This window comes from Mya arenaria, chromosome 7, assembly GCF_026914265.1.
Source record: "Mya arenaria isolate MELC-2E11 chromosome 7, ASM2691426v1".
NCBI lineage: Eukaryota > Metazoa > Mollusca > Bivalvia > Myida > Myidae > Mya > Mya arenaria.
This window is the reverse complement of record NC_069128.1, coordinates 12,507,001-12,519,069: the sequence shown is the minus strand read 5'-3', so window position 1 is coordinate 12,519,069 and position 12,069 is coordinate 12,507,001. Positions and strand designations below refer to the sequence as shown.

Genomic DNA, 12,069 nt, shown 5'->3' with positions numbered 1-12,069 from the left:
TGATATTGATGTGTACAATGAATTGAAACTTACTAAGTGAAGTACCACATAGTTTACAATTAATTTATTTTTCGCAGTGTTTTCGTATCTTTCCATTAAAAAAGATTACAAGGTATTTTGGTAATCATTTTTACAATTATGCTATCAACGAGTAAAATGTTTTATTAAATAATTGTCCTGAGATTCGTTACAGACAAAAACTTTTTTTGGTGCCAATCTGGTGTACAATCCCTTTAATTGATGCTGACATAAATAATAATGTGCCGGGAATTGAAACAACTGAATAAAAACATTACATTGATCAACCTTACATCTATTTGATAAACGTCCACTGCTGGTCAAGGACAAATCCCAGGAGTTTGTTATCAAGGACAAATCCCACTTCTGTTTAGTGCCCCCAAAACACTTTTTCATTATGAAATTCTATTACTTTTGTATGATTACTGGGCTGGCTTTAAATCTGATTTTTACATAGCAGGTCTTGTTGCAATTTTGTTAAGCCAAGTAAAAAAGAACGAATTAAGGGTTGTTCATAAAAAAGTCTGCCTTCAAGGAGAGCAGTAAGTGCTGAAAAATTTCTTGCCAGATCATCTTGGAGTGAAATAGTCAGGGCTTGTTCTAATTTTGAGGGGAAGTGACTTTTCTCCAGTTAGAAAAATGGGGATGTTACCACTGTGGAGGGAGAAGTTTTCCATAATCGATATAAATTATAAAAAACAAGAGTGACACTCACAAAATACGCCCATCAATAATTTTTTGGATTCTAAGACAACTTACTGTCACATTGGCCCTTTGAGAAGCAAGCTTTTCAAGAAGCAAATGATTTGGCACAATATGGCATTAACAGTAGAAATAAATTATTTTAATTCGAGGGTTTCGAGTCAAAGGGTGCTAAAATGTCTATAATTTTCATAACAAATATTTTCAGCAAGTTTGGTGAAGATCAGATGATAACTGTTCAAATTAGACAGTGGACAAAGCAAAAATGGCAAATTTTGAAAAATTCAAGGGCCATAATCCTGAAGAGCCTGGCTGGTTATAGAACTTTGCCAAGAATATATACCAACAAACATTTATAGTAGCAAGTTTGGTGAAATTCGGATAAAAACTGTTCAAGTTTGAGAGTAGACAAAGCTAAAATGGCCAATTTTGATAAATTCAGGGGGCCATAACTCTGGAGTGCCTAAAGCGATTAGGCTGGTAATCGAACTTGGCCTAGATATTTCACCAACAAACACTTTCATGAAGTTTGGTGGAAATTGGATGAGAAATGTTCAAGTTAGAGAGCGGACAAAGCTAAAATGGACAATTTTGACAAATTCAGGGGGCCATAACTCTGGAGTGCCTACAGCGATTTGGCTGGTTATTGAACTTGACCGAGATATTTCACCAACAAACACTTTCATGACATTTGGTGGAAATTGGATGAGAAATGATCAAGTAAGAGAGCGGACAAAGCTAAAATGGCCAATTTTGACAAATTCAGGGGGCCATAACTCTGGAGTGCCTAAAGCGATTTGGCTGGTTATCGAACTTGACCTAGATATTTCACCAACAAACACTTTCATGAAGTTTGGTGGAAATTGGATGAGAAATGTTCAAGTTAGAGAGCGGACAACATTGTGGAGCCGCCCGCCGCCCGCCAAATTTTGACAAATTCAGGGGGCCATAACTCTGGAGTGCCTAGAGCGATTTGGCTGGTTATCGAACTTGACCTAGATATTTCACCAACAAACACTTTCATGAAGTTTGGTGGAAATTGGATGAGAAATGTTCAAGTTAGAGAGCGGACAACATTGTGGAGCCGCCCACCCCCCCGCCCGCCATGGGTGTTCCCATAATACGGCCATCGTAAGATGGGCTTATAAAAAGGATAAATGTTCAAACCTGTCATCCTTTAGAAGGACAAAACAATTTTTCACTCACTCCATTATCATTACTGTACACATCACAGATAGACTGTCTGCATTAAAGTGAAGCACATGGATACTGCACTATTCAAAACAAAACCATCTTCAGCTAAATGCAATTTTCTTAAAACTTTGTGAAAAAGCAAAACCCTTTAACAGAAAGCTACAACCTCGCCCGTTTTACCCTATAGGATGTAAACCCTGATAGCAATCCAAGGACTGAACCCCATTCTAATGTTTCAACATCCTTTATAGAACTTCACCGCCACTCATTTTATCTAAGGTGAAAATAAACAAGTGGGATTAAACATGTTTATTTTTAAATATAGGGGCTTAACCACTGATAGTGCTGAATGGCTTGAGCAATGATTCCTTCTATTGGATACTCACTCGCCCGCGCTCCCGCAAAACTCACTCTCTCACTCACCATTAAGCTAATTTCACTGCTAGAGCAGTACAGAAGGGAGAAAATCACATTAAATTAATTATGTTCTGTATATCTGAGAAACCTCCCCTGTAGTACCTTATTTTTAGAATTATTATGAAATCTTTTTCTATTTGGTCAAACCTAGAACTGCCAGGAATTTTCCAGTTTATAGGAGTTTTCCCTTTAATATCCGTCTTTTATAAATGTGTTTTCTGTTAATATACGCAAAATATTACACACTCTTACTTTTAACAAAACTTATTTTGTAAATGAAGGATTTTTTCAGGTATGTTTCATGAATTGATTTTCATTGAAATCTGGTTCATTCAAGTATTATATTCAACTCCTCATGTACTCATAGTGGGATTTCTGTGGTCTATTACAAAAGTGTTGAGCTAGCGCTAAAAAAACAACAAGGTCTTGCATAAAAAGGACAGGGTGCGAAGGTTTAAAGGGCATATTGTATTGAGGTGTGAAGAGGTGTGAAGAGGTGTGAAGAAATGAAATTTAATTTGACAAAACTTGTAAAAATGAGTTTAATTGAAACAGTTTTAGGTTTGAACTGCCAGATATGTTAAGACTGTGTACTTATAATCATATGACAAGATTAAAAAAAAACAATAGTGCATAGCTGATTATTTAAAGCATTCAGTTTTAAGAAGGCAGAAGGGTGCACATGCTGGTTTCAATGAGGACAAGAGGGGTACGTGCTTCCAAGAAAGGCAAATTGCATAACCAGTGTTCGACACTAACGGGGTCCCGGGATCCCGAGTACACCAATTTTTCAGGAGGGACACCTGAACTTCAAAGTCCGGTATTCCGTCGGGACACTTAAATTTTGAACGATAAAAGCTAAACATCAATAAATAAATAGCGTTTCTTTTATTTATCGCATACAATTTAGGTCCCCCTAAATTTCTTAAAAGTGCATGCGAAAATGATATTATTATTAATACGTTGCACACACTAAAGCGAAAGTGTGGCTGACTTTTTGACTATAGTTACGTCATGAATCTATAAACAGGTCATTTTACAGTGCGCATGCGGGTTAACACTTCCGTTTTGTTGTTTACATTATCAACAAGGTCAGAGGTGACAGACTGTTATTATCGGTACAATAATTATGTTGAATTAGTTTGCTTATGTGTCAGAACCGCCCAAAAAAGATGCCAACACTACTGACCGCGATGACTTAATGATGCGACCTTCGAGTTGGCACAAATACCGGAATCCTACTATTCAACATTTTTTGTTTTATGCTTTGATCGAAACAACATAGAAATAAAATTCCCAAAGTTTTATTAATGCAATCAATGTATAAAATTTTACGACATTTTGGCGCAAAAATTAACATACACAATTTTTCGGTCGTCTGCACTTCCAGTATGCACTACACCTGTTGGGCAGTCTGATTGATTGATTAGCAGCTCTACTTAATATAAACTTGAGTTTTCACAAGCCAGATGTAATAGTCCAACTGTTTCTTAATCAAAAGCACTGACATACGACAAGACCTTGAACCATGACTTATTTAATGCGTATTTTACGAAAATCTAAAAATAGTACCAACCAAGTTTTTGTTTACATTGTATCCATCTTTGTTTTTGACTGAAAACAAAAGGGACTTAGACATTCTACCGCTTTTGAACCCAATCTACTGACTAGGAGACCCATATCTTCCTCTTGCCATCGCCAGAGGTTCATATGTCTGACACTGTACTATTAACTTGTCATTACATGCTGTTGAAAACATGTATAATATGGTTTTTAAAAGACACTGTATGTGTATGTTAGATTTATTATTAAAACAGGTTAAGTAATGAAAAAAATGTAAAAAATGGAAGGGACTCCTAATTTCAGGAAGGGACACCTGATTTCAAATGTTGGTGTCCCTTCGGGATCCCTTGGAAAAATGGTTAGTGTCGACCCCTGCATAACTCTCTTCTAAATTGTCAGCTTAAAATCTTAAAATCAGGGATATGATTGACCAGTGGCAGCTGAAGGGCTGAAACCACTTTGGTGACTGGTCCAAAGAGGCTGAAGAAACCTGCCGCAAGAGCAGAACTGTCCTTATAAGGGCTCTCATTATTTCAAATTGGATGAATATAAGAGCTGGCCTTAGTGTTAAGATTGTGTGTGTTTTTCAAGAAATGCATAGCTTAGCTTTGAAAAATATTGACTGAATTGGGTAAATATTATGCTAGGGGGAACAAACTCTTGCAATTGCCTTTAATAGGCAGTAAATTGCACCAAAGGAAGATCGATGATTTGCTGTTGCAAAAGAACCATCTACACTATCTTTAAAAGCACTCAGTAGGACTCAGGAAATTTAATATTAAAACTTTAATTTTTTTATAAAATGTAAAGGTGTAAGGGAGATAAAAGTTCTTTGTGAGTACCACAATATCACATGATTTGCCTCCCTTTACAAAACAAAACAACCTGAAAGTGGATCAATTTCAATCACCAACTAAGTCCCATATTAATCCTTCTTACAGAAATTGCAAAAAGGGAACAGAATAAGAGTAGAGTTGTAGAGTAGAGTAGAGAAAAGCCACAACATGTCAAAAATCCAACTGGATCAGATAGCAACAGACAATTTCTGTTGATCCTTCAAAACTGCCTTCACAAAAAAACACCATAACATCTCCCCCCCCCCCCACCACCCCACCACACACACACAAAGTATAAAAGAGACCCAAATAAATAAAAGGCACCAGAAATCTAAAAACAAAATAAATATGGTATCATTCCTTTTTTAATATCAGCTTTCTGAAAATCCCTTGCTAAAACCCAAGTGTGTGTGGGTAAGAACCAGCAGCCTTTAGTAACAGCTTAGCTAAAACCCATGTGTATGTGGATTAAAATCAGCAGCCTCTAGACCACCTAGCTAAACCCATATGTGTTTGTTGGGTATACCAGCACCCTAATCAGTTCAGTCACTAGTAGTCATGGCGATATTCATGCTAGTCCATATCCATAAATAGAAGACAGACTCATGGCATCATGACCCAGTGGTCGAAATTAGCACAAGCCTGCAAGCCCTACACTGGTAAAATGTCTTCCGGGCTTGCTCAATTTCTGAATAATATATAGCAGGCAGTCATTGAAATAAGACTTTTGGATGAACAAGCCCGAATTCATATACTATAGCTTAAAATAAATTATTTGAACAAGCCCTGCCATATAAAATTCAGAATTTGAGCAAGCCCGGAAGACATTTTACCAGTGCAGGGCTTGCGGGCTTGTGTTAATTTCGACCACTGATAGCAGGGCTTGTTCAATAATCTGATGCCAATTAAGCTTTAGTGTAATATTTCATGCTTGTTTTCCAGTCTGTAGGAGATTTACCACGATTAATATTATTGTTTAAATATTCCAAAAAAGATGAATAAATGGTTTTTATGAAGGATACCGAGTTTATTTGAAAGAAATGTGCATAAAACACTCTACCTTATGAGACTATACGAGTAGTAGATCACTGTAAATCTTTTAGCATTCACCAATCATTTAATATTATTTTGCGTTTTCAGCTTTTAAATGCATGGTTACAATCTTGTTATGAGTTATTGATATTCTCCATAAATGGATTATTTAGTAAGTAGTTAATGGTTTATCACTCAAAATTTATGTTTGTTACACATATATGTGTATGTATTAATTTTGAATAAGAGTGTCACTTTAAGGGAAATCAACATTCATGTATGCCATTCTGGACCAAATAGTTGTCTTGCCTGATCTGCCAAGTTCTGACATCAAAGACATTTTGACATTTCTGATAAGGATATGTTACAAAGATGGTAAAAATAAGTTCCTGTTTTCAAAACCAACTTTTTCCCGGAAAATTAAACAAAGAGAATTATCAAATTGTTTATTTCAATATAAGTTACAACTGCCTACTATAGAAGATGTTGCATTAGGGGATAAAAGACTATCTCCTGGCGTGGTGGTCATCTTTCCTCATTGAAAACTCACTGAAAGCCCAATACATGTAGACTCTGGGGTTGCATAAGGAACAGTCCTAGGTCATTTGATGTTTTTCTGCCACATAAATGACTAACCAATAGCAACGAGCGTCCAATCACAGGTTCCACTCTTTGCAAATGATTGTTTGCTGTATCGACACAGTGATTTTTTTTGGTGCAAATTACTGCCTTCTAAAGGCTGTTTCCCCTTGAGAAAATGCGTTCATTTTTCCAAAAATTCATGATATTTTCCCAATTAAGTGAATATAGATCCTGTGAATGAATAAAAAAGCAATGAATTTATTAAAAAATAAACACAATCTTAACTAGACCAGCTCTGTAACAACATAATGTATGCATATAAAAGTGAAAATATGTGTATTTGCTATTATATTTGCTATTTTAGTATGATTTTGTATTTTTCCCAAAGTCGGAAAAAAATCCCAATTTTGGAAGGAACAGGTGGTGAATATAATTTTTAAAAAATTACTGCGACAGATAAAGAACACCTCAGATCACATTAACCTTCAGAAATATTTATCTGAACTGGAAAAGTGAGCTTCTACATGGGGCAAGAAATTCAATGCAAAAAAGTGTTCTATTGTTAGTGTCAAAAGTAAATCGCCCCACTTTTATGAACTTGACAATATAATACTGAAACACATGGACTCAAAACCTTACCTAGGATGACAAATATCAAATGTTACATGGTCAAACCACATAGCAAGCATCTGCAAAAAAGGCAAACTCTTCACTTGGATTCCTTTGACGTAACTTCTAACATTGTCCTGGAAAACCGCCTCATCGCACTTGTAACATCTCAGTTAGAATAAGGCTCAATAATATGAAACCCATACTTCAAGATTTTGACAAATTGGAAAAAATAGAACCTTGTTTCATCCTAAACAACTACAAGTCAAAGGAAGAAGGCTGTGTAACATAAATGCTTAGTACATCGGAACTTAGCTCCTTACAAGACCGCAACAGACAGGTGATGCTCTACAAGATAGCAGGGGGTATGGTACTGCAGTGGACCCTGAGCTTTACCTGACTAAACAAACAAATGCTGCATAAAAGCAAAAGCATATACAGATTATTTAAACTCTAATATAATAGATAGACATACTTCTAATAACACACATCCATTTAACATTCCTTTTGATCACACTGAACAGAATAAACATTCATCTTTCGTGGAAACACTTGTAAATTAGAACCACTTAGAAGACAGTGTTGTGCGCGCATCTACAGTTGAGGGATTTAAACGGGCTCTCCCTCAGCGCAATCAGAACCTCTCTGCCAGAAGTGGTTGTTCTACGTATTTGAACAAATACAGAGGGATGTATTCAATTTTCTTAGCGCAACCTAGCAAATGTTTACAAAATACCTGTGATGACCGTCTGCTTCAAACAGAGTGGGGTGCCTGGTTTGTACAGAACAACTACAAATATCACTGGCTTATTCATTATTTTAAACAGGCATTAAATTAACTTTTCTTCGCAGGTTTAGTACCGTTTACCTTCAAGTTTAGTCATTGTAAAATGGAACATACAAGTCTAGGGGTCCGCAAGTCTAGTGAAGCAATGGTTGGGATACCAGTAGAGTAATTCTCTGACATTTTTTGAGGTTTTATCCATATATCATACTTAATTTTGAAGATAAAATAATAAATAAATGTTCATAATATAATCATACATGTGATAACGTCCCGGGATTATCCCGGAAATCGTATCTCTATCACACGTACCAATTAACGGATTAGTGTCCTGTGTTTTACGACCAGTGTCCCGGACAGGCAAAATAGCTGACAAACATTGGTAAAATTAAGATTATCAATTTCGAGGGTTTTTTTTTAGTTTTTTTTTTATGACTTTCCGGGACAATCATGCACCCTCCGTAACTATGTGACAGAGATACGATTTCCGGGATAATCCCGGACGTCCAGGACTTTATCACATGTAAGACCTTTGTAATTTAAATTTTCAACTACATATGAATATCTCCTTAACATGCCAAAAAAGGTAGTGTACCAAATATATTATCCGACTGTTGCCAGTATATAATACTATTTCTTTGAGCATGTAAACTGCAATTGTGATTCCCAGTGGAGGTTAAATGTGATATTGTAAACAACTGGAAACTTTTGGAATTTAACTTCTTATAATCCTTACCTAAGGAAAAGAAGTGATACATGCAGACAAGTTTCAAGCATCTGGTTGATATTAACAAGACACGTGATATGTAAATTCAAAATTGGACCGTTCAAAATTAAGCGAAAATTTAAAATGTCCGAAACCACTAGTGTCCGAGAAACACTCGCCTACTGGTATGGTTCAAAAAGTTAGAGACAAAGAAATTTGCTGGAAGCTCCCAACGATCAATAGATAAGACAAACTTACAGGGGAATATCCTGACTGTGGATAGGACCGCATTGGTGCACCAGGAGGAGGGTATCTTTGTGGAGTTTGCATTTTTTCTCTATTTTTCGCTTTGTTTTCGTTTGACGCCGGTAGATCTCGTAGAAGTATCGCGAAATCTCAAAACGATCTGTGTAGCAAAGCTGCTTGCTTTTAAGGCTTTTAACCCAAAGAAAGCGGTGTGTGTTATTTACAGGATAACAAATGAAAAGGAATTGTAGGAATTGTTGGTTACAGACTGGGAATGATTTTAACCAAACGGAAACCAATAATTGTTGGGTGGATTTCTATAATTCCTATAGAAAGTTTATCAATAATTTAAATTATGACGCAGATTTCAATTTTAACATCTGCACCAGTATTAAACACATTTATTCCTGGCAGCTTTAATGTGTCCGTCCTGTTTCAAGTTTGTTCGAACTATTAATCCCGTAAACAAACGCACCGTTGTTACATTCGGGATTCCTCGGCCATTTTCCATAGAAAACAACAATTAGCTCCGAAAGACCGCGGAAATTGCCGAGAAAGTTAAAAATATATATATAAAAAGCCTTGTAAATGAGTTTATCATGCTAGTAAAGAGAAGGTGATCAGGAGGCTATGTATGGGGTTCATGTTAGAAATGTCTGTATAGATTGTATGCTATGTATATTATCTGGAATCAAGTTTGAACGAAATGCATGTTTACGAAAAATGCACGTGCATTTTCCAAAAATAAACAAAGGGATTGACTGATGCTAGTGAAAATGATAATGTTGGACCATTAGATGTGCAAGCATACCATAGTTCACATTTTAGATTAAATTTAAGTCTTTGGAAATTATTCCGAGTAATACATTCTGTCATTTTATTGTTGGTCTCCATGTATTTTTTTCCAACATCATGTTAATCTTCTGTGAGTGAGACCAACCTTTCCGTACTCTGTAATTGTATTCCGAGGGGAAGGGTGGTTACAACATTTTGTGTGAATACTGTCCAAAGCCAAATTAGTTCCTGTGCGTACCTTTCCTGTTTTTATTTGTTTTTGACTGACACATATTACCAACCAAAATACCTTTGGAGCCTGGCCTTAATTAGCAGTCCAGGACTCCCCGAAGTCTTTCCATCTCTTAAGATATTTTAATTCCATCAGGTTTCTATGTTAATTTAGGTGATTCTTCCGGAACATTTGATTTTTGTTTGATAAGTCTTTCAAAAGTGTATTGTCCTTCATGTGTTCAACAGTGCAATGGAAACTTCAGGATCAACCTTAGTAGCCAAAATATTTATGGCACCAGGGGCAGATCCAGGATTTTAAATCGTAAGAGGGGGCGTAACCTTTTAACGTGTGCCCATCACTCATTTATTTGTATTGTATCTAAGAATTTAATATTGAATCAAGAATGGAAAACAAATTGTACTTTTGATCTTTCTGTATACACTCTATTCTTGATATTGATATCTAGATTGAAGTAGAACCAGTCTATTATAAGAGATGTCCTTTGATATTGAGCCATTCAACTATATTTGTAACTGCTATTTTTGCGTGTACCCTTTGTAATGCTTTAATTCTATGAATTCAGTGACTATGAAGTATTCTGTTGTAATGTTTTGTGACTATAGTTTGTTGCTTGGCTAATTCATTAGCAGTCATGATTTATGTACTAAGTAACTATGAACTATTGTGTTGCTACCTCATTTCATTATGGATTGATTTAATGGCGCCATGATTCATATATTAAACCATTTTACCATTTTATTGCTTTTATCAGTTTATATATATGTTAAGCTGTTTTTGCAGCAACGTATCATAAATTTTGTGATTCATGATTCATGTTTTGTGTAATGTTTAAGCCATGATTCATGTTTTATGTAATATTTAAGCCATAATTTGATGTTGTGTGTAATGTTTAAGTCATGATTCATGTTTATGTAATATTGAAGCCATGATTCATGTTTTATGTAATATTTAAGACATGATTCATGTTATGTGTAATATTTAGACATTGATTCAAGTTTTATGTTATGTTTTATGTAATATTGAAGCCATGATTCATGTTTTGTGTGATATTTAAGTCATGATTCATGTTTTATGTAATATTGAAGTCATGATTCATGTTCTATGTATGTAATATTTAAGCTATGATTTATGTATTATGTAATATTGAAGCCATGATTCATGTTTTTTGTAACATTGAAGCCTTATTTATGTTTTATGAAATATTAATACTTCATGTTTTGTGTAATATTTTAGCTATGATTCATGTTTTATGTAATATTGAAGCTATGCTTCATGTTTTGTGTAGTATTTAAGCCATGATTCATGTTTAATGTAATATTGAAGTCATGATTGATGTTTTATGTATTATTCAAGCCATGATCCATGTGCTATGTAATATTGAAGCCATGATTTATGTTTTATGTAATATTGAAGCCATGATTCATGTTCTATGTAATATGCTTGATGTAATATTGAAGCCATGATTCATGTTTTATGTAATTTTGAAGCCATGATTCATGCTTGATGTAATATTGAAGCCATGATTCATGTTTTGTATACTATTTAACTATTCCTTTAGTTGTTACCATAATTTCAGTTTGGCTCTATCATGAATCGATGTTGGATGCTTTTAGTGACCTAGAACCATTTTGCTCTTGCATGTACCTTAGTGTTCGCTCTTTATGACAGCAATAATCCATGTATAAAGATTCTATTGTTACTTATTTTTTTTGGCAACTATATGATTAGGTAATGTTGAACCAGTCAGTTTGTGGTTAACTTGTTATGTAGCTTGTTTTTTCTCTTTTTGGCTGTAATGTTGAACCAGTCCATTTGTTGTAAACTTAGCTTGCTTTTGGCTCATTTTGGCATCTACAATGTTTGTATAAAGTAATGTTGAACCAGTCAGTTTGTTGTTAACTTAGCTTGCCTCTGACTCAGTTTGGCATCTACAATGTATGTATTAAGTCATATTGAACTAGTCAGTTTGTTATTAACTTGGATTGTTTTTGGCATCCATGTATTAAATAATGTTGAACTAGTTAGTTTGTTGTTAACTTGGATTGTTTTTGGCCTATTTTGGCATCCATGTATTAAGTGATGTTGAACTAGTTAGTTTGTTGTTAACTTGGATTGTTTTTGGCCTTTTTTGGCATCCATGTATTAAGTAATGTTGAACTAGTCAGTTTGTTGTTAACTTGGATTGTTTTTTGCCCTTTTTTGGCATCCATGTATTAAGTGATGTTGAACTAGTTAGTTTGTTGTTAACTTGGACTGTTTTTGGCCCTTTTTTGGCATCCATGTATTAAGTAATGTTGAACTAGTCCGTTTGTTGTTAACTTGGATTGTTTTTGGCCTTTTTTGGCATCCA

General features: G+C 35.0%; 1 protein-coding gene across 3 annotated transcripts in view; it reads right to left on the bottom strand.

Moving 5' to 3' along the window:
- Positions 1–8,848, bottom strand: part of LOC128239804 (SWI/SNF-related matrix-associated actin-dependent regulator of chromatin subfamily D member 1-like) — a 94,234-nt gene extending 85,386 nt beyond the window's left edge. For all 3 annotated transcript variants that reach the window (XM_052956239.1, XM_052956241.1, XM_052956240.1), the window contains exon 1: positions 8,702–8,848. In XM_052956239.1, the coding sequence (XP_052812199.1) occupies positions 8,702–8,773 (72 nt within the window). In that variant the 5' untranslated portion in view covers positions 8,774–8,848. The remainder of the gene's footprint in view (positions 1–8,701) is intronic.
- Positions 8,849–12,069: the final 3,221 nt, after the last annotated feature.